General features: G+C 39.4%; 1 protein-coding gene across 1 annotated transcript in view; it reads right to left on the minus strand.

The window, feature by feature from the left end:
• Positions 1-24,648, minus strand: part of STAB1 (stabilin 1) — a 2,761,215-nt gene that overhangs the window by 2,340,598 nt on the left and 395,969 nt on the right. The window contains exon 10 of the mRNA XM_044078505.1: positions 7,075-7,199. Coding sequence (XP_043934440.1) covers positions 7,075-7,199 — 125 coding nt within the window. The remainder of the gene's footprint in view (positions 1-7,074; positions 7,200-24,648) is intronic.

Here is a 24,648-nt window from a genome sequence, read left to right on the forward strand (position 1 = left end):
ATCATAACCAATCATTGAGTAGTCTTGGGTTTTATTCCTACCAGTTATCACTTGTACACTGTGTGACTCTTGGATAAATCACTTAAACCCGACAATATCATCAGTCACCTCCGAAAGAGGATTTTTACCAAGTAAGAAACTAATGAATAAAACATTTCTAAATCATTGTACTGGCTTATGAATTGGTTGAAAAGCAGAAGCATAGCTAGGGTAGGGTATGGTAAAGGGGTAACCCCCCCAATAAGTGTCAGGGGGGCATGAATGTCAGATGCCGATCAGTCAATAGTGCAGTACAGGAATACATTTCTGAATTACGGTATGAAAATAAATTCCAGTACTACTTTGTTTTTGCTGTGATGACTATACAGCTTGCTTCAGTACTTCATGTGTGGTATAAGTCATAGTAAGCTGGTTGCTACAAATGTAGAAAGTAGCTTGCTACATTTTTTTTAAAACTGGAGGACCTAGTGCTCCTAAGGAAAGAAGTGAGGATCACTAAATTGGAGAACAGGTTTTTTTTCAGGTGAGGAGTGCTAGATCAGGAAATGATTGAGGAATCCCAAAAAAAAAAAAAAAAAAAACACACCAAGCAGCAGAGAGTCACAGTTGTTTGAAAATGAAATGATCAATGATTTGGTACCTCAGCCATTCATCTTCAATGGATTGCGCAATGATTGACATTTTTTTTTTGCTCCTCAACTTAAAGCTGAGGGTTGCTAAATCATGTAGGGGCACTGAGAGCCAGATGAGCTAGGTACAGCTCCGTTCAAAAGGTTGTAGAACTGTCTTTGCTGCACATACATCTGATCTTGCAGTCTTGGATACAGTTGTACCAGTTTCTTGTTTGTATTGACTTGCACCACATACTTGATACAAACTTCTCAAAAGATGCTGCAGGCTGAAAAACAAAACTTTTTTTTCTGTCTGAAGCAATGAACACATATGAAACATATAAATTGTATTGCTTGCTGGAGGCTGGCATGACCACCACATAAATAATCAGTATGATTCGGGATGTAAGACAGTTCCACAATGCTTACAGATTTAAGTATAATTCGGAGCCTCAGACAATTTTATTCAAAAACCCTGGCTCTTTTCACATTTTTTAAGTGCGCCATTTTTCAGACGAGAAGAAAAAGCTTTTGTGACATGTATCTATTGTTATTTATTGACACTGTCATTAACTATATACATAAAAACACACAATATAAACCTGCTTGGTCAATGACCACATAACACAATGGCACAAAGCATCAAACTAAAGTGATCACAAATGTAACATGAACGTTTACCTTTGCAATCTGTAGTAAAGTGACAAAAACTCAAAATGCATTGCCCTCCCTTGGAAAACTACAGCACATATTACCTCATAAAAAACATTTCTACAAGTGTGTTTTGCATGGGCGGCTTTGTTCCTCCATCCCCTATCATGGGGGGGAGGTGTCTATATTCAGACCTGCTGAGGCTGACACTAATCTTTGACTTTGTCATGGAAATCGGCCACCTCCCTAGTAACACTCCCTCTACTTCAAACCTCAGCTCTCATCTAGCCTACCCCCACACACCTTTTATTCTTTCTATTTTAAGAAAATCAATCCGTAAGACTTTGAGCCCTTCCTAGAAAGCATAGTCCTGCAAGCACCCCCTGTGCAGACAACCTAATCTTCTTGGTCATCTTGTTCTGCAAGGACTTTCTTACTATAATTCTTCTCTACATTTATAACCTCTGATTAGCTTAAAGCACAATAAGAGACATATGGAAAACTTCTCATACAGCCTCAGCCAGAGAATACCACCCACTTTCACATATGGAAAACTTCCCAAACAGCCTCAGCCAAAGAAGGCCTCCCACTTCCACCCTAAGTCCATCTTCCCTACACATGAGAAAATACTTGAAAAACTTATCTACAACCAACTGAAGCATGAATTTTAGGCTGGCCCAAGCACAGTGGCTGCAGTATGATCACTTACAGATGAGAGCTTTCTCATCATGGGTAAAGGAACCTTTCAAGAGCTCTGTTCATTGACCTTAACAAAGATTTTGGTCTCTTTGACCACCTTCGCCTCCTCCTTTACTTCCTAAAAACTGCAAAAAAAAAAAAAAAAAAAAAAGCAGCCAAGCTAGTTTTCAATGTGAGATACCTTAAACCTCCTGTAATGGAGGCCCATGGGATATAGGCAGATGGCCCTTTAAGAACATACAATGTTTTGGAAACATGGCTTCTGAATGCCCATGACTTTTTCCTTTTTACTTTTTAAGTCTTTATGGGTACATTCAGGCCAATACAGCCAAACCCCACTAGCTCCAACAAATCAAAATTAGCTGCAACACTGTCACCTAGTTCCAAAGTTTCTTAACAAATATATGGTTTAGAGTAAAAATCACTTCATCCCTATCACCTCCAGTATCCATTGCCAAAGGAGGGCCCCAGGGCTCCATATTCACTCCACTGTTTTTTCAAACTTTAGTAACAAATTTCCTTCTGGCCTCCATAACCTTGCCACCACTAATAGCGCTGATAACATGGTTATCTTTTGATCCAATCCCTCACATTCAGCTATTCAAACCCAGCTTCAATTTAACCTCCACCCCTTAATTCTTAGCTAAACAACCATAAACTACTTCAAAACCCCTACAAAGCAAAAAGTGTAATACTTGGAGCCTCTCAACAGCTGAAAAAGCTCATAAAACCTCAACACTGCAGATCTCAACTGTACTGCAATAAAAACAACCATATCCATTAAATAACTAAGCTTATGGCTGGACTTGTCACCTAACATCCATAACCACACTGAAAACATCAGGAATAAGATCAACTCTCCTTTATTCTTGGAAAATATCTCCCTTTATTTTTAGACCAGCTAGACCAGCAAATAGGAAAATGTGCTCCCCTTGCTCAATTTGGATACAGACTCCCTATCATAGTCACAGCCTCTAAAAAGAACCCATGCACTCTACAGTCCATTGAAAACAAAACATATCATAGTCACAGCCTCTAAAAAGAACCCATGCACTCTACAGTCCATTGAAAACAAAACCTATCATATTCACAGCCTCTAAAAAGAACCCATGCACTCTACAGTCCATTGAAAACAAAACCTATCATAGTCGCAGCCTCTAAAAAAAACCCATGCACTCTACAGTCCATTGAAAACAAAACCTATCATAGTCACAGCCTCTAAAAAGAACCCATGCACTCTACAGTCCATTGAAAACAAAACCTACCATAGTCACAGCCTCTAAAAAGAACCCATGCACTCTACAGTCCATTGAAAACAAAACCTATCATAGTCACAGCCTCTAAAGAGAACCCATGCACTCTACAGTCCATTGAAAACAAAACCTATCATAGTCGCAGCCTCTAAAAAGAACCCATGCATTCTACAGTCCATTGAAACAAAACCTATCATAGTCACAGCCTCTAAAAAGAACCCATGCACTCTACAGTCCATTGAAAACAAAACCTATCATAGTCACAGCCTCTAAAAAGAACCCATGCACTCTACAGTCCATTGAAAACAAAACCTATCATAGTCACAGCCTCTAAAAAGAACCCATGCACTCTACAGTCCATTGAAAACAAAACCTATCATAGTCACAGCCTCTAAAAAGAACCCATGCACTCTACAGTCCATTGAAAACAAAACCTATCATAGTCACAGCCTCTAAAAAGAACCCATGCACTCTACAGTCCATTGAAAACAAAACCTATCATAGTCACAGCCTCTAAAGAGAACCCATGCACTCTACAGTCCATTGAAAACAAAATCTATCATAGTCACAACCTCTAAAAAGAACCCATGCACTCTACAGTCCATTGAAAACAAAACATATCATAGTCACAGCCTCTAAAAAGAACCCATGCACTCTACAATCCATTGAAAACAACATCTACTGACTTATTTCCACCTCCAGCTACCTCAGGAACACGTGTGCACCATCCTCTCCAAAGCCAGATGGTTTCTAGTCAAATACAGAGTTGAACTACTCTTAGGGTTTCTTTTTCTCAAACTACTTCAGACAGGTGTATTCCTGCCTCTTGTTGATAAAATTGCATAATAAAACCACCCCATATAACCTCTGCAACCTCTCGCAATTGACTCCCTCATTCCAGACCTACCAAACCAAACTACACCATACCAAACATTCCTTCTCCAATGGGACAATCAATTTCCTTCACCTAAAATAAATCTCTTCCTTGCCCATTTTCAGAGCACAATTCATAAAGATGCTTCCATCAAAAACTTTTTGCAAATGCTTTTTCCACTGGACACACCTCCTAAGTCCTCCCTCACCTGCATCACTTCTACTCCCACCCCCTGTTCTCCTCTGTAGCCTACCCCCTACGTTTACTGCTAAATTGAATCCACATTTGTTTTCTCCTCTGTTAACAATATTTGCTCAATATCTCAGTCGTCTACTGGATAACTGACACTGCACCTTCTGTCACTACTCTGTGGTTGTGAAGCAGTTCTTTTTTTTTTTTTTTTTTTTTTTTTTTGTGAAATTTGTTATCCACCTGTGTCTCAAATGGTTTTTTGTGATCAGTGTACTAAACCTTTAAAAAATTAACACAATAAATTAATATAAATACATATCTACATCCAAATGTACCATCTTCTCACTCTTAAACAGCATGAATTCTAGGCTGGCCAGAGCACAGTGACTGCATTATGACCACTTACAGATGAGATCCTTCTCAACATGGATGAAGGAAAGCTTTCAGGAGTTCTCTTCATTGATCTTTCCAAAGAAGCGATCTTAATGACCACCTCCTCTACCTCTTTCACTCCCTAAAAACTGCAAGAAAACCCAGCCAAGCTAGAGCTTTCAATTTGTGGCACTTTAAACCACCTGCAATGGTGGCCCATGGGATACATATATGAAGATCAAAGTTTCAGAAAGTCGAACTTCATATGGCTGAGACCATATGATCAACGTTCAGAAACGCTGAAAAGGACAAAACAACAAAAATCTATGGATTTGCAGGCGAGGCAAGCCCCCCACCCCGCACTCCCCACTCCCTGCAAATTATATATACCAACTCTGAGATCACACTAGAGTTGCGAAAAGGGTAAATTCCTGATCTTCACTGTGACTACCACAATCTCCATTCAAAAACTTAATTGTTTTGGAAAGTCGATCATATGGTTTTGAGCATATGAAGTTTGACTTTCTGTAACTTTGATCTTCTAAAAGGGATCCATATACACATACATAGACATACTAACTCCACAGTCATACAACCCCAACAAAAGTGAATCAGTAAATATTGCTATAGTCGACAAGAGCATAATTTGATCAGATCCATGAAAATTTGTGCGAAAAACTCTGCACTCATCAAAACAGTCATTTGAGTAACTAGAAGGAAACATATGCAGACATAGTGGATCCCATTACAAGTAACAATAAGACTTTCTACAAAAAAATATATATATGTGGACATACATACATACATACCCAAAGCAATTACTGGTCACTGTATTTCAGCAGTTACCTTTTTTACCTTATGACTGTCTGCACGCATGTAGCGAGATTCCCCTCATGCACATCTGTACAAATAATTCATCTGTTATTTCCCTACTTATCAGAATTCAAGTCGGAGAACAGCAGGCTGAAAAGTGGAAGGTTTACTCGGGCCAGATTCTTTTCTCAGACTGCAGTCATGGCAGTTTCCTTCCAGAAAATGTTACATCTGAACACTCTGCACTGGCCTAGGCGGGTATGCAATGACATAAGCAATGGGCGATGAAGTTCGGCTTGATTAAAAGAAATAATGTAAAGATTAAACACTTGCATACTTTTCCCATAGCTTGTACACTTAATTATCCTATTAACTCATTCACTCCCGTGAAGCTCAGAAAGTTTACACTGTAACTTCCAATGGGCGGAGCCTAAGCCTTTTGACAGAATCAGATTATTTCCTCACATTTCAAACAAATGTGCATATCTCTGGAACCATAGGGTTTATGAAAGAAGTATAAATAGCAAACCTTTCAGCACAAACTATTTTTATAGTGGTAGTATTCTTTAGGTTCTATGTCTTAAACTGAATTTTATACGTTACAGTAAACACAATAACTGTTACATTTGTAATATTTTGCAAACAACTTAAAATATCTCAGCAACCAGTCAAGTTACACACACACTGCCATCAGTATTTCATTAATCTACCTGAGAGTTTGCAGGTAGGTGTGTGTGGGCCTTCTGTGAAGGTTAAGCATCGGGCTGGCAACTCGGCACTGTAAAACTCCACTGCCAATCATGAGCAGACCAGTGATCCACTGTGGCGACCCCTAACTGGGATAAGCCGAAAGTCAACAACCTGAGAGCTTTCATAAGGGGCTAATGAGTTCTGTCTGTATTACTTAGTTGTTGAGATATTTAGAAAAATGTAAACATTATATCTATATAAATTAATATCATAAAAACAACAGTTAATACCTCTTTATCTGCACTAGACAGAGGTCAAATATTAATGCAGTTGAGTTTGCCATTGTATAATCTTTCAGATGAAATCTTTTAAAACCTTGTACATAGCATGGTTTTGGAATTAGATACACCTGGAGGCATCACTCAGAGGTAATGTAACCAAAATACTGTGTCAGGTGGTATTCTGTGCAGGGTGTAGAATGGTGTTTGCCAGAACTTTTAGTTCCTCATGTTGCCACAACAAAAACAGCACTGTGGCACAATTATCACTTAAGGCAAGTGACCCGCATTGTGCCAGCTTAGCCATCAGTGATATCGAAGTGTAAGCTGCTGATGCCTGGACAAGAGAAATTAAAGATGAGATTCATCAGCTGCTTGGTAATGATGTAAGTTACCTTTAAAAATAAATGTCTTAATGACAATAGAAGAAATGGCAAATGTAGAAACAAAAGACAATAACATGACTTCAGGGTTCAAACCTTTACTTTTGCTGACTAGCAATATTAAATATTAAGGTGCAGTGCCTTTCATGAATGCCTTGGGAAAGTTATAATTTATCATTTGTGTACAGTTCTAATGGAAAAGAGACTCTGCTCATTTTGTTTTCAGTTCTTCTTATTAAAAAGAGATAAAGTTCCTACCAAAAACATTTAGAATGCCAGTCAGCTTTCCTTTCAGCCTTCCTTTTTCATTCAGTTTGTGACTCTGTGACATGAGGCTTCCAAAACACTGGTTTCCATTTCCAATCTCTCCTTCTTCACATTCCCTGTTAGTGTAAGACAAAGTATTAATAGAATACAAAATAATACATTTAGCAGCAGAACATCATACTGTGTAATTCACATCAGCACAGATGGTCACAAACTGATAAAATATGCAAAATAAATGTGGTTTCATTTAAAGTACATGGGGGAGATGGCCTATGGCCTAGCATAATCATTATCCATGTAGTCATACATCTTTCTGTTAACCTTGTATTTCATTTTTGTGTTGACATACGTTACCACCAATTCTGAATACCTGCTTCATCCAGTAGAAATGTCTGTATGTTGATTTGTGCATGGTTTGTATACATTCAGCAGTTTAAACCAGTCAAACCAGTTAATCTCTAGGACTTGGGACTCACTAATGTGGGTCTCAAGGTTTCAAATAGTTACCTACCAAACTAAGACCATGCAAAAATTCTTTATCACTAACTGTACATGACTTAGTACTCCAGACCTTTTTTAATACCTTTATTAAATTATAACTTAAGAGACAGGCGTGCATACATTAATAGAGAACAAACCATATTAACATTTTTTCATTTACATACATTATACATTACATAAAAGGTTTATTTCTTTGCAACAGCTTTCATTTAGTCCAACATTACATAAATTGTTCAATTATCTTCCTCCTGAACATTATTTTGTTTGTATCGTTCCCACAAATTAATTTTATTTCTATGCAATCTGCACCTCCCTTTTCTAAAGGTCCCATTTCCACTTCTTTTATCACTTTTACAATATTCAGTATTTCAAACACAGTTAGTTTAGATTTTTATTTTCATTATCCAGTAACTGTTTTTGGCAGCCAATAAAATTAAACTTAATAAGACATTGTTGTGTCTAACCAATTCAGATCCTGTGTCCCAGCTGAAAGGAATCATTTACTTAGTTAAAGCCATTTGCTCCACTAGTATTTCTGACAGAATATTCTGAACAGGATTTTTAAAATCTGCCAGCCCATTACATCCCTTAGAACATGAAGCCAGTTACCTCTTTTGCCCCCATCACACATCAACCATTTGCTATCTGCTTGAGGAAAAAACTTTGCTTGAGGTATAAATGTACAGATGCAAACACTTCCATGCAAAAATCCTAAAGCTTCTAGAATTTGTTGCATACCTGGAACCATGCATATGCCCTCCCATTGATCCCATGTAAACTCCCTCTCCAGTCTTTCTTCCCAATTTTTTCTAAACCCTTCTGAAAGATTTTTTATAGTTATCATGCAGTATTTATACTTCATACCATTTATTCTCTTTTCACTACTTAAAGACCTTCTGTTATAAAAAATAAGAAAATGCTCCTTTTTCTAACACTGTGCTGGTATACAAACATGGCCTCTGTGCCATGATTGTTAATGCTCAGAGGCTGATAGGTATGAAGTCAGCCAGAACTTATTACCTACAAAGCACACCTTCAAAGCAGAGGACATGGTCACATGATTTAGGAGCTCCTCAATGGGCTCCTTCAGTCACTCAAGCAATTTCTCCAGTCACATTCACTGTTATCGCCATCCTTGCTGAGAAAGTACAGTTGTGTAAATTTCAGTTGCCATAACAGTACATGTTTGAATTCCTCACTGCTGCAGTAGCAGTTTGGCTATATGGGTTGCATCCTGCCAAGGATACAATGACTGGCTACCTTCACAAAACTCTGCCTCCCTCCCACACCTACAATCTGACTGCTGATTGGTCAGCCCAGAGGAGGAAAAACGCAGTCAGACTGAGGACATCTTCAGGATTTTCTTACCCATAAAGAGAGAAACATATACTCATCTTGAACTTCTAAAAAGATCTAAGCAGTAACAAATAACTTTATATCCCGGCAATGAACTATATGCAGTAGTAGGAGGATAGCAGGTGAGTACGGTTACTGCAGTACTGAGGAATTGGCACAGCTACTGTTATAGTAAGTGCAAGTTATACAACTGTACTATATTCATCATTGTCACTGCTGTAGTAGCCTTTTGACTATATGGGTTGATTACCAAAGCTTTCTCAGCTAGAGCATCTTCTGTGTGGAGACATGCGTGAATGGGCATACCTTCATTGAAGGTTGTGCATCAGAGCTGGCAACTTGGCACGTAAAAATCTACTGCCAATCATTAGCGGATCGGAGTTCCGCTGTGGCAACCCCTAACCGGGAAAAATCTGAAAGACACAACAACAACAACCAAAGCTTATCCAACCTGGGAGGAGAAAGGATACTGATCCAAGACCGCTGGTGAATAGTCCAAGCAAAGTCTGTCCTGGACCTGGAAAAGGAATCCAGTTTGTAATGCTTTGCAAAAGTATGTACAGAGCATGATGCAGCTGTCTCTAGAATGCTTCAGGATCATCCTCTAGAATGCTCCTACAGTCCAGCCTTTCCAGTATGCCCTCACAGAGGTCAAGGCTATAGTAGAATGTGCCTTTATACTTCCTAGAACTGATTTACCATGGTAACATAACAAAAGGCAAAAGCTGAGGACAACCACCTCAAAATAGTATGTTTTAACACAGACTGTTTGTCCTAACATAAGAAATAAACAGCGGATCTGCTTTCCTAAAGGGCTGAGTTCTGTCTAGATAACACTTGAGCTGCCTATGCCCGTCCGGGGTAAGTGCAATCCTTTCTCCCTGGATCTGAGGCTTTGCATAGAACACTGGGACATTAATGGCTTAATTCAAAGTAATCTCTGAAATCTTTGAGCATAAATGAGGGATTTGTTCTTAATGTGATCCTATCCCTGTGGAAGACCAGATAGGGTTCACTTATCATAAGAGCTTGCACCTTAGTTACGCTTCTTGCATCTGTGACTGCAATAAGTACAAATAGCTAACTAACTAACTAACTAAATAATTAAATAAATAAGTAAATAAATAAATAAAGTAGACTTCTATGTGATGAACCTTAAATCAACCAGTTCAAAGGGAGGCACAAAGTTAAAATCCCAGGAAGGGGCCACCTATTTTCTGAGGCCTAATATGTAAAACATTCTTAATAAACTAATAACCAAATTCTACCACAAGGGTTGAGTGTTACAAAGACCAAAAATATACTCAAAATGCACAAAGGAACACCAAGTTTGAGTTAGAGTAGTACATGTTAATATCCACTTTCGTTAACATTCAAAAAAGAGATAACCCCTGAAGGAAGAGGCAGAGTATTCCTTCAAACCGTGTCCACAATACAGAATAATCTTCCGAATACGCACGTAGCAGTTGAGGATTCGATAGGCTAAAGAGGAAAAAGAGTAAATTGTCTTACCAAACACGTCCAGCAGCTTGCCTTCATTGTCTAACGGGTAGGGGTAAAGTACAGTTGTGTAAGCTGCACTTACCCATAATACCAGATGCTTCAATTCTTCAATGCTGCAGAAGCCTTAAGGCTATAATGGTTATGTCTAAATCTCTGGCTCCCTACCACACTTCCACTCTGACTACTGACTGATCGGCCCTAAGGAGGGAAATTCAGTAGTCAAAGGGGAAACTATTCAGGACTTTCTTGTCATTAGGTTATGAAGTAGTGTACTCATTCTGAAGTAAATAAACAAAAAAAAAATTAACTGCAAAGGTATTTCTGAACAATAACTCTATCCATTACTATGGGAATGGCAGGAGTGGAGGGTGTGGCTGCTGCAGGAGTGAGGAATTCAAACATCTACTGTTATGGGTAAAAGCAACTTACACATCTGTACTATTCATCCCCACTGCCAAAGTAGATTTTAGCCTATATGGGTTGATTACCCAAGCCTATCCAACCTGGGAGGAGGAAGGATACACATCAGATGTCTGGAACTCTGGTTCCTCTTGTACTCAGCTGGATTACTATTGCAGAAATACATCATTAGTAAGGTAAAACTAACCTGTCCTATGAACGACTAATAGGTCAGCTTTAGCAGTGTCAGCAGCACAACAGGTACCAGACTTGGCTTTCGGGCAGAAGGCTAGGTTCTGCTCCAACACCAGGTAGATGGATTGCAGAGCAGTGCAGTGCAGCATAAGGGGGATTCTGCACTCCTAAGTGTGTTATCCTTCAGATGAGATGTTACACCTAGGTGATCAGGTGGATGTAAAAGGTCCCACGACATCTACTGAAAAGAGAAGAGGAAGTTCCCAGATGCCTTGGCCAAATTCCCCTAGTAGTATATATGGCACCTTGGGTCTCACCTGAGAAGAAGGTACTAGCCCAGTGATACTAATCCAGTTAACAAAGGATACATAAAGAAATATGGGACCAGAATCCCCTGGAGAATGGTCTTAGCAAAGTCAGTCCTGAATCTATACAAAAGAATCCATTATGTAATTCTTTGTACAGATATATGTAGAAGACCACATAGCTGCCTGTAGAAACCTTTTAGAATCCACCCATTTCTAACATGCCACCAAAGAAGATGAGGCCCTTGACAGTGTACCTTAATACAGCCTGGAAATTATTTACCATAGTGGGTATAGAAAAAGGAAGTAGTCAAGGACAATCAGCTGTCAATAGTCTATTTGACAAAGGTTGTCCTTTCTTAGTTCCAACATAAGAAATAAATAGCCGAGTGGATTTTCTAAAGGACTTGGTTCTGTCAAGATAGTAACAGAGCTATCTATACATGTCCTGAATATGACAAATCCTTTCTCCATGGTTCAGATGGGTAGGACAGAACACTGAGAGATTGATGGCCTCATTTAAAGAAACTAAGAAACAACCTTGGGCATGAACGAGGGATTTGTTCTTATTGATACCCCATCACAAAAGCAGACCAGATAAGGTTTACCCACCAAGACAGCTTGCAACTCACATACTCATCTTGTAGATGTCAGAGCAAATAGAAGGACAGTTTTCCATGTAATGAACCTTAAATTGGCCTGATGTGCAGGTTCAGATGGAAGTGTGGTTAACTTTTCTAGCAGAAAGGTAAGATCCCAAGAAAGAGCAATCTGTTTGCAAGGTGATCTCAGGTAACACACTCTTATCAGAAACTGTTTTACTAAGGAAATATTAAAGAGAAAGAAGGATCTGTGGGCAGACATACTGAAGTGGCCACAAGATGTACCATGACAAAGTACTACAAAAGCCAGAGGCTAGTAACTCACATATATATTTGAGCACCAGTGATACAATCCTAGATGGGGCCCTGGTTATTATTTCTAGTAGCAGGATTTCTTGCCACCTTTAGTACCTGCTGCATATCCTGAAAAAAGGACAGCCTAAGGGGTATCAGAATCCAGGCAGATAATTTAAGATGTTTTATATTGGGGTGTATTGAACTCCCTGCTTGTGTGAGCAGATCCAGATCAGGAGGAGGTTTGTGGTAATTGTCTTTGGCTAATTCCATTAAAAGCAATATTGCTTGGGTCAAAATCAGGTCGCTATAAATATTTTTTTGGAGAGTCCTTCTGAATCATCAGAATTACCCTGGATGTTAGTGGAAATGCATAAAGCAACATTCCATTGCAAAAGAATGAAAAAAATTATTTTATGTTGTCTATTTTGAAAAGAGCCGAATATCTATCTGAGGTGTTCCCAAAAAGTGAAGCAATACTTGGAAGACCACCTTGTTCAAACTGCATTCATGATGATTTGTCCTGGTCCTGCACAGTTTGCCTGCCACTATATTTTGCTCTGACAGAATGTAAAATGCTTGGAGAGTTAATGAATGCAGAAAGTCCCACGTTTTCATAGCCAACCTGTATAGAGGATACAACCTCATGCCCCCTGGCTTGTTGATGTACAATATCACTGTGGTATGATCTTCAATCATCAGAAGAGGTCCTGGGCATTACAGATGATGAAGAGATTAAAAGGCATGGATCACAACCCACATCTCTTGCAAAAGTACATGCTTTAGTCTATCTGAAGAATCCCATAGGCCTTTACGCCACAGGAACAGCCCCCAAAGGATATTCTGAGAAGTCTGTAGTTACAGATTGACTTGGAGGTTGAGAAGAAAAGGGAGAACAAATGATTCTTTGTATCTGTAGACTCCAACAGTGCAGTTTCATTCATACAAAGCTCAAGATTGATACCTGAAAAACTAAAGAATGCAACAGCTGGGTACACGTGTTTATTAGAAACCATAGAATCTTATGCATGTTCAACCTAGAAAGAAGAATCTTAGTAATTATAGACACCATTAATCCCAGAATACTGAGAAACTCCCTGGCTAAAGTCTGAGACTGAATTAAGAAGCTCAAGAATGTTTCTAGATAAAACTCCACCTTATCCTGCATCAAAATATTTTTCTTTAGAGTGTCTATAAGGCATCTTAGATAGACAATCCTGTGTGAAGTAGTCAGTGAGGATTCTGAATTAGGGTTGCCAACGGTCCAGAATTCTTCCAGACTGTCTAGAATTAAGGGACACTGTCCAGAAGAATGAAAAATGCCTGTGTTGTCCAGAAAAAATGGTGCACTGTGCACATTTTCATTTAGTTTTAAAAAATTACATTTTTTTTTAGGGGCATTCTTCTTTAAGAACGCCCTTTGCGTCCGGGTGCAGATGACGAAAACAGTCTCTTTGCGACTGTTTACGTCTGTCCACTCACTGTCTTCTGCGCACGTGGAATTTCAATTATAAACAAGACGGACCGTATGCTGAAAAGATCCAGGGAAAGCACGAGTCCAGCTGGTGTTTGCTCTGAGTTTTCTCTAATCCAGCACTGCGGCACATGTAAGTTCCGTTTTTTTTTTTCCCTCAGCTCATACTGTGCTGTTTTTTAATGGGGCAGGGTGCTGCAGTCCGGAGAGTATGTCCTCCTGTGATGCCTAGTAGTAACTATGAACCTGTTTTCAGTTTGCCATACATTTCCTATTGCAGTATTACCGGCAGCTTACCATTTTTTTAATGTCCATAGGTTCATAGGTTCATACTAGGCTATCTGCCCTAGGGCATTTATAAGCCTAGCCAGAATGTGTTTGGCTTTCGCCACCCATTTTAAATTTATTTTGCTATGCCCTTTTTCGAGGTTATAGGTTCATAGGTTCATACATAGACAATCAATTCTTCAAGGGCAGCATGCATTGATTTGTAGATGAAACACTGAAATATAAAATTGTTTGCCAGCAGCAACTTTTCATTAGTTGCAGATCTCTTTAATGTGGAATTTAGATGATGTTTTACTTCTGCACTCTGCAGAGATTCTGCATATTGACTGATATTGGTGGATTTTAACGACATAAGTATGAGTGGCCATTTATGGTTGAAATGTTCTGAATTGGGCAGTTTTGTCATTATTGGTACATGTGTTTTGTTTCAATGCTTACTGGCAACATGTTTACAACTATAAATTTAACACACAGTCTAACAGTCTGTTACTGTCATCACATCATCACTGTCAAAAATAATAAGGTTTGTTGGGGGCAATGTGTTTGTGTGTGTGTCTAACAGCTGCAAGTTGAATGTTAGCCATATGTTTTTCATTCGCTTATCAATGAGAAATCAGAAGTGTACAGAAAAGTATCTACCATTTTTGAGAGGTAGTTGGTATATGAAAAGAGCACCTATAGCATTACTTATGCCTGATTACTGATGAGGCTTGTTGAGCAGCAGTGTCTGTCAAAGAGCAATATGGCTATCTTATTTATGTGAAGACTTCACTGTCACATCTCATCTGATGATGTACCCTCTCTAAAGGGGCATGCATAGTCATCTGGGACAGTATGTATGTGGGTGTTTTGTACTCAAGTACCCTATTAGAACTCTCTGGATTTTTAGTGTGAATCGGTTTAAGGGAACTAACATATGGCCATTTTCATACGGTTAACATATCCAACATTTTAGAGGATTGTGTTGCAACAGCCTTGCAATATATACTATTTAAGTATATTAGTAATATGCCAGTTTTGTTTCATTAGAGATTCTACATGAGCATGAGCGTACCAGTCTTAAAGTTGTGATGGCTGCTAATTCATGTCTGCTAGCTGTTATTATGTATTAAAATTTAATACAATCAGGAAGGTGAATCAAAGAACTTTTGCATGGCTTTAAAAATGTGTGCAAGGGGCCTATGATTTGAAAAAACCCAAAGGTACACTTAATCCACCACTGGCCAGATGCATTTTCTTTGAATGTAGGTTTCTTTCAATGCTATCTCAGTGAATGTGAGTTTTCAAGGCAAAGAAGTATTAAAGCTATGTCTGTTTATGAGAGACTGTATTGCTTGTTTAGCAAATGGCTATTAGTTTTTGTGCTGTAAAATTTGAAATAAAAGTTTTACATTAAATCCAAGTATCTGCAATCATTGTAGAAGTAAAGCCAAAAACAGTATGCACACAGAGTTTTGAACAGTATTTATGGCAACTGGGGAGAAATGGAGAGATAGCCAAGTAATGGGACACTGGAATGGCTGCGTGTGTGTGTGTGTGTGGGGGGGGGGGTACCGCATGCGTGGGGGGGGTGCATGTGTGGGGAGGTACCACATTTTGCTTTCATGTACATGTCCAGAATTTTTGACATGAAAAGTTGGCAACCCTATTCTGAATGCGTTAATAGAATCCCAGATTAGTCAGAACAATTGAGACCCATTGTGTAGACTTGACATCTGGGAGAATACTCTGCAAAGATAAGTAAGTCATCCAAATAAGGCAGAAAAAAAATGAGTGCCTTTCAGTTTACTAGAAGCTGTGACTGGAGCTAGACCATTTGTAAACACTCTTGAAGCAGCAGACAATCAAAAGGTTGATGCAGAGACCTGATCATGTGACTCAAACCCAGATTTTCAGAGATCTTTTAGGTCTCATGTTACCATAAGGTTTCCTTGAGGAATAAGTGGTAACAGTCTCTGAAGGGTCAACATATTTAATATCAGAACTATCACATACTGAAATAGGAATAAAAGAGTTAAATTTGGTCAGCAAGAAGGCTCCTTCTGTGGTACCAGAATCATTCTGGAATAGAAGCTTTTGTTCCTTGAATAAACGGCACTGGTTTTATGATCCCAGGATGTGCAAAGATGAAGAACCTGAGGGAAAAAAATCAGTTTGGTATAGAGGGTGGGAAGAAACTCCCCTGAAAGGAGTTTTTTGTATCCCCTGAAAGGAGTTTTTTTTGTATCCAGTGCGGTGTCCTTTGAACTGCATCCCTCATGAAGCACATTTTAACCCCATGAGTCTGTGACAATATGATGCCTGAGAGGAATGAACAGAGCCACTTGTTGGGACCATGTTTTGACAGACTGAGGTAGGACAGAAGGGAGGAGGAGGAGGAGGAGGCATGTCAGCATAGCAATCCTGACATTGTACACTTTATAAGGCAGGAGCCTTGCCCTATGCCCAATACACTGATAAACTCTGTAATATTATCTCCACACAAATAAAACTGTCCGACAAATTCAATAGTTCTAAACCACTTTTTAAACAGTCCTGGTGCTGCACATGCTCATCTCAAGGTTTAGACTTTCTGTTCATTATACAATACTCTCCAAATAAGTCTAAATCTCAAAATGCACGCACTCGAGGCCCTTCTCAGTATGGAGAACATCGATGTCTGTGCTGTGACAGAAACCTGGTTCAAGGCTCCTGAGAGCACCCCAGCGCTATCAGGTTTTACCTCATATCATGCGTTCCGGCCCCAAAATCTGGACAATACCAAGAAAGGAGGGGGGGTATCCATATTCATCAAGGACACCCACACCTCAAGACTGGTGGCAACGCAAGATGCATCGGAGACCATCCAGGTGCAATTAACCATAGGCAAGACTGCTCTGCAAATTGTAGCATGTTACAGGCCACCCTCACAAACTCAGGAACCTCACATGGCCTTCCTGAAAACACTAGAGGGGATAAATGTATCACCAAACACCATCATACTAGGTGACTTCAATTACCCTAATATAGACTGGGAACACTACTCAAGCCCAAACACCCTAGCCCAAAAGTTCCTGGAATTCATAAACTCAAATGCCATGGAACAACTAGTCACCATCCCCACAAGAGGAGATAACATACTTGATCTCATCATCACGAACATGGGAGCACAATGTTCAACACCGGAGGTGTACCCTCACTGGTGAGATCAGACCACAAACTAATCTCGCTGGAGGTCCTCATCCCCCCCCCCCCTGAAATAAAAAGACCACAACAAAGAACTTCTCAAAAGACGCCTTCTGACTTCTTAAGAGTAGTGTGGTCTCCTTTAAGGCCCCCGAGGCGGAAAACAGTACTCAAGCCGCTGAATCACTTACAAATGCCTTCTACCAGCACCTGCAGGACTGCATGGATAAGGCAATCCCAAGCAAAACAAAGACTCTTTGTACCAAAGGCAAGCGTCCAGTCTGGTGGACCCCAGCCATAAACAAACTCTACAACAAAAGGAGGAAGCTACTACAAGATAGAGCAAAATCCTTAAAAGGTAAGACACCCTTGATCACTATAAGTAAAAAACTAAGAGCTCTCATAAAATCATCCAAAGCAAATTTCGAGAGAAAAATAGCTAAAGACTCAAAAGACAATCATAAGGCCTTCTTTAGCTATGTTAGAAACCTGGGAGGAAACTCCCAGATATGCTCAGAGCTAGTTCAAAATGATGTGAAGATTACTGATCCTACAGACATTGCCAACATACTGGCTGACAGGTTCAGTGCAAACTTCTCCCCTCCCCAAAAGGAGAGATATCTATACCAAACGATTGCAGCCCCCAAACATCTCCAGCGCCCAAGTGAGAACTGCTCTCTCCAAAGCAAAAACACAGCATCCATGGGACCTGATGGTGTCCCCGGCTGTGTGCTCCATGAACTCAATGAGGAATTAAACCCACAGCTAGGACAGCTGTTTAATCAAAGTCTTACCTCTGGATACGCACTCCAGGAGTGGCGCACTGCAACTGTGGTACCACTTCACAAAGGCGGTGCCTCCAGCGACCCTGGAAATTACCGCCCATTAGCTTGACAAGCCTTATCTGCAAAGCCATGGAGAGGATCATAATGGACCTCATAAATAAAGACATAGGAATTTGCAGACTTTGGATCCAACCCAGTTTGGCTTTGTCAAAGGCAGATCATGCCTTTTAAACTTGGTTGACTTTTTGAAACAGTCACCAAAGCCATTGATGAGGGAAAGGCAGTCCATACAGCCTACCTCGATCTGGCTAAGGCCTTCGATACAATACCCCATTCGGGTATCATTGAAAAACTCATCAGCTTAAATGTCAACCCATACATCACAAGATGGGTTGCAAACTGGCTGAGTGACAGAACCCACAGGGTCAGAGCTGCTGGCGCCATGTCAGACTCAAAGCCTGTCACAAGTGGTGTCCCACAGGGCTCAGTCCTGGGCCCACTCTTGTTTGGCATCTACTTTTCCGAAGTACAAGCAAACACAGGAGGGTTATGGCTGACAAAGTTTGCAGATGACTGCAAACTGGGCGCCATAGTAGAAAACACATCTGACACAGATATCCTTCAGAAGGGTCTCACAGAAACAGATAACTGGTGCCAGAGCCACGGCCTAAAGTTAAATGCCAAAAAATGCATAGTCATACCCTTCGGGAAAAACAAGGTTACCCCTAGCTACCAAATAGGTGGAAATCCACTGAGCACAGAAGAAGTTATCAGGGACCTGGGGACCCAGGTTGATAGTAGTCTGTCATTCGACACCCATGTAGCTAAAGTAGTTAGGAAGACCTTCTACATTGCCCACCTTATCATGAAGGGATTCTCATCTAGATCAAGGGAGGTCATAGTCTCCCTTTACTCATCACTCATCAGACCAATGATTGAGTACAATGCCCCATTCGGAATGTATCTGACCCGACACTTGCAGCAGCTGGAGAGGCCACAAAAGTTCCTCACCAAAAGGATAAAGGGTCTCAAAATCTGTCCTATGCTGCCCGACTGAAAGAACTCCAGCTCTATTCAGTCGCTCACCGCTTGCTCAGAGGTGACCTTTGCCTAACATACAAGGCCATGTCAAACCCAGATTTGATGAATATGCTTCACCTCAAAAAATCTAGATCCATCAGAGCCACAAGGGCGGGAGACTTAAACCTTGACACGGCTATTAATAGGACGTGCTGGAGGGATAGATTCATCACCCAAAGACTCCCTATGCTGTGGAACAAAATCCCAGTACATGTGAGGCAGAGCACCTCGCTGGCCTTGTTCAAGAGAAATCTTGACCAATGGATGGGAGATCGCAGATATACCCCAGGGATTACCTCAGTGTCACTGCTCGACAGAGGCACAGCAAAATAATGGGTATAGTTCCCCATACTAAAGGGGTGGCGTAAGCCACAAAACAATGGGCTAGGCTTGTAAATGCCCTCGGGCAGATAGCCTAGTATGAACCTATGAACCTATGAACCTATGAACCTAAATAATCTTCTTAAACAGAATGCACTCAGCCTCTCACTGAAATGACAAAACAAATGTTCTACATAAATGCTGCCTGTACAATCAGTTAAGTTGCATGTAGTCTTTCTGTTTAGTAACTGCCACCTCTATAAAATCTTAGAATGTATAAATGTAACTACTGTCTGTGTATAAATGTAAACAGAAATGTAACTAGTCTGTTTATGGAACTTAGTATAATGCAATATAAGTAAATGGAGCTTTTCTGTCTGGGCCTTCCCTGAAAATGGGTATTACCCAGTCAGACTTTCCAGGTAAACAAAGACAAATAAATTAAATAAATAAATACATACATAATCAGAAAGGTTCCTATCTGTTGTTGTTTCCCTCCAGCCATCTTGAGTTGCTTCTAAGATGTGAATGAGGATCTGGGAGGTTTGAATATGGGGGGGGGGGCTGAAAAATCTTAGAAACTCCTTAAACTAATTTTCCTCTTTCCTTAAATTGTTTGCGAACCTGAGCAGCAGGTGGGCTAAATAAAACTTTTTTTTCTCTAAAGCTGAATTCAAAAATTCAATTTTAACAGAAAACTTCTGACTTTATAGCCAGGCATAACTCCTCAAACAGCAGCAGAAAGAGAGTCCTTAGACACACTGTCTATACAATCATACACACCATTAAAGCATGTTTAGATACTAGAGAAATATCAAAAACAGTAAGAGTGAGACAGGTTTGAATTTCCACATGTGGTGCTGACAACAATTCTATATGCCAAAGTGGAAGAATAAAAAGTTCTAAAGTCAAATCCATCCCAAAACCTTTTCCTCTATCTACATAAGGGAAAACTTGAATGCTACCAGTAGCCTGTTACCTATATACTTTTATGGGGACTCAATATTGTGAATTAGGGTTCTTACAGGCAACATAATATATCTCTTCTAAGGCTGTTACTAGAGGAAGCAAAGACAAAGAATGAGATAAACCCACATATAACATAAAATCTCAATACAGTGGTAACATCTATTAGTTCCCACATCTCATTCATTCTGGCAATAATTTGATAAACAAAATTACCTCCCAAGGAATCAGAGTATTGGGCTTGAAAATCTGTTAGAGACAAAGCCGTCTCTCTGTCAGACTTACCTGACCTGCCTTACTCAAGGATATTTCAGCAGACTTGCTTAACAGGTATTGAAGGGTGCATACCAGTGCTGACTGCCTTCAAGAAATTCATAGCTAAGGTAATAAAATGACCTTTATTTATAGCACACTTTCTTCTGTTTGCAATGTTTAACCTTTGTTTTTAATTAAAAGATGTCCTCTGTGACTGACTAGGAGGGGAATCTGTACCCCTTCAAGAGGTCTCTTCCCCCAGATATATCTGAAAGCATTCCCCAGTGAAACTCAGTTTCACAGTAAAGATGGTTCTCCATGTCTGGTTCAGACAGTGGAACAGACAAAGAGGATGTAGCTGACTCCCAGTTCTTGGTGAACTAATGGACTACACCAGTGGAAGCTGGACAGGTAAGTGAGTGGTCTGAGGAACAACAAATGGCCATTGCAGATTCACCCACCATTGTCTGAGACACAGACTGAGCCCACTTATTGGCAAAGGCTCTCAGGTAAGTTACCTTTTCTTTCTAGAAACTGCAGAAGTCAGAGCAGCAGGATAAGCATCCATGCTGGGACCAAAAAGGATGAGTCAGAAACTGCTAGGATTGCTGGAAAGAGTTGGCTGGAAGGTACACTGCCAAAAGTTTATACAAGCAGCACACTTACACATACATATTAAGATAAAGTCCCAAAAATACAGTAATGTACAAAAAGCACACTAAAATTCTGTCAGGAAACCCCTTAGAAGCAAAATCAGTCCGAAAGATAAATGATGGGTAAGTTGTCACAGGGTGATCGCAAGTACTACATTTTCTCTAAATAAACAAGCAGTGCACTAAAATACAGTCAAAAACTCATCAATAGTAAAATTAATCTGACAGGAAAAATAACAGGTATGTTGTCACTGTTTGAACAGAAGCACTACATGCCTTGTAAATGCACAAGCAGTACACTGAAATCCTATCAAAACCACCTTAGAAGAAAAATTAGTTGCATGGAATAAATAGCAGGTAAGTTGCCAGAGTGTGAACACAAGTACTACATGCCTGTCATGGTCTCTGCCCTAAGGAAACACTGGTCCACACCTAAACTTTTATAAAAAAAAAATATGTTTGTGTAAGTAGCACATTTCTACATCAAATGTACCACACTATCAAAAGTTAACACAGTAGTCCAAGACAGAAAACAGACAATAGTTAAGAAACACAGGGTTTCTTAGAGGGACCACATATAAACACAAATTAAAAGTAAAAAATATATTTTTTCTCTTTCTCTCTCCCTCTGTATGTATATAAATCTCTCTCTCTCTCTCTCTCTCTCTCTATATATATATATATATATATATATATACATATATGTGTGTGTGTGTGTGTGTGTGTGTATATATATATATATACACACACACACACACACACACACACACACACACACACACACACACACACACACATGCATACATAAAATGCATTAGAAATAATTTTTGTGCATAAGGGTACTTATCCAACATAAAGGAGATGAAAGGCCAGCTGCTGAGCATGTGAAGCCTGTGAGCTGTTTCTTCATGAAGCAGAAAGAAAGTCCTTAAGATTTTCCACTTTGATTATTGATTTCCCACTGGGCTGTCCAATCAGCAGTCAGACTTGAAGGTGTGGGAGGGGCCAGAGCTTTCTGAAACTGACCAGTTGTTGTGTCCTAGGCAGAACAACACCTATACAACGTAAAAGCTATTGTAGCAGTGAGAATAATGAACATCTGATAACGTGACCCAGACACAGAATATCTAAGAAATGTCTTGAAGCCTGTGACTATGGGAATGTTACTGGAAAGGCTCACCCAGACTCTGCTACAGTTTGCTGTGAGGGAAAAGTTAGTTTGCTTTTTATTTGTTGTATTCTGTATTACTTTATTGCCTTTTTCTATTTTGTATACTGTGATTTCTTTTCTTTACACTGTGTTTTACTTGTATTCTGCTTTTAACTGCATATTAAAACTTGAAAAGACACCACAGCTCTGTTTCTTGTGAGTCAGACAGAAACTAGAACAGGTTGATTAAGGAGTCACACTTAAGTTAGATGAGGTCAGTTAAGGTTAATCACCTGTGAACTGAGGAGGTGGAGCTAAGAACTAAACCTTCTATTTAAGGGGAAAATAAAACATTTCAGAGCTTTACTGGAAACGCTCACACAGACACTGCTACAGTTTGCTGTGAGGGAAAGGTTAGTTTGCTTTTTATTTGTTGTATTCTGTATTAAACCAAGACCAGCAGATAACGGATGGATCCACACACCACCACAGAGACCAGTAAAGAATTTAGAGAAAGTGGTTGAGAAAGAAATCAGAAAGTCGTGTAACAATAATAAATATCATAGTAATTTAACTAAAAAGGAAAAGGACTTATTATATGAGATTAAGAATAATAAGGAAATAAGAGTAATGAAGCCTGACAAGGGAGGGGGGATCATTTTTATGGACTATATCCTTTATGATAGCAAAATGTATACACATTTATGGGATGAAAATAGGTATAGAACAGTCTCTAAAAACGAGATTAATATAGCCTACCATAAAATTGATACAGCTTTATATGACATGCTACAGGAAGGGTTAATTAGTCCTAGTAGTTATGGATTCTTAAAAGTGGATAAACCAAAGGTCCCGGTTATCTTTGGGATACCGAAAATCCACAAAAATCACTTAGATCCCCCACTAAGACCTATAGTGTCAGCTGAAGGCTCTAAAACCCAGACTTTGGCTAAATATGTAGATCTCAAGTTAAAGCCTATGTGGACTGGGAGATCAAGTATTTTGAAAGATTCATGGGAGTTATTAAGTGACCTAAATAATTGTGGATGGCATGACAATATGTTATTCCTAACAATTGATATTGTTGATTTATTTTCCTCCATACCTCATGATGAGGGAAAGAACATATTGGAGGATATAGTATTTGCATACGAAGGTATGACTAGGAATGACAAACTGGCGTGCCTTTGGCTCATGGACTTGGTTCTAAGTAATAATTTCATTTATTTTAAAGGTGAGTTCTTCCAGCAGATCCAGGGAGTAGCTATGGGGGCAGCTTGTGCCCCCACATATGCTAATCTTATTTTAGCATTTTGGGAAAAAAAATACATCCTTAACTCCATTTACAAAGAATGTTGGATAATGTATAGGAGGTTTTTGGATGATATTGTCATTCTCTGGACTGCTGGGAGAGACAAATTATCTGAATTTCTAGATTACTTGAACTCAACCACTAATTTTCTTAGCTTTACGCATCATGTGTCAGATTTTAGTTTAATATACTTGGATGTTGAATTTTACGAGGGGGAAGGATGTTATGAATCTAAAGTATATAGGAAGCCCACATACTGTAATTCCTTCCTACATTTCACCAGTGCCCACCCTAAACATTGTAAAAAAAGTATTGTCAAGGGACAATTTGTTAGGGGTAGCCGCATGACAAGTTTGGAGCGGGATTTCAAAAATGAATGTGATTTTTTGGAAAAGATGTTTTGGGAGAGAGGCTACCCCAAAGAATTTGTTGAACAAATAAGGATGGAAGTGAATGAAGGAAGAAAGGGCAGATTTCAACCTATATATAAAGGACAAGAAAACGGAGTAATAACCAATCCCTCTATAAGTACAGGGCAAATAAGTGTTAATAGCAAAAGATCCGAAGACTATTCATAGGCATTAGTATTGGAATACAATGGTATAAATAGTGGAATAAGCAAGATATTCCTTAAGGAATGGGAGAGGTTTGTGGCTTTTTCTGATATAGAAAGTATGTCTAACATTCCTAAGAAAATAATTTATAGGAATTCAAGAAACATGGGGAACATTTTGGAAAGCAAGAAAGTGGTTACTACCAGAAACAATAACAAGAAGGGTACTTATAAGTGTGGGCGTTGTGCTCAATGTAGCTATGTATTAAATGGGGAAGGGCATTATATTCAAAGTAGAAATAAAATGGTAAATAGCCCAGAATATTTTAATTGTAATACACAAGGGATAGTATATCTTGTTTTTTGTGAAAAATGTGGTTCTTTTTATGTTGGTAAATCTGAAAGAGC

Source organism: Protopterus annectens, chromosome 7.part1 (assembly GCF_019279795.1).
Source record: "Protopterus annectens isolate FY-2018-M chromosome 7.part1, PAN1.0, whole genome shotgun sequence".
NCBI lineage: Eukaryota > Metazoa > Chordata > Ceratodontiformes > Protopteridae > Protopterus > Protopterus annectens.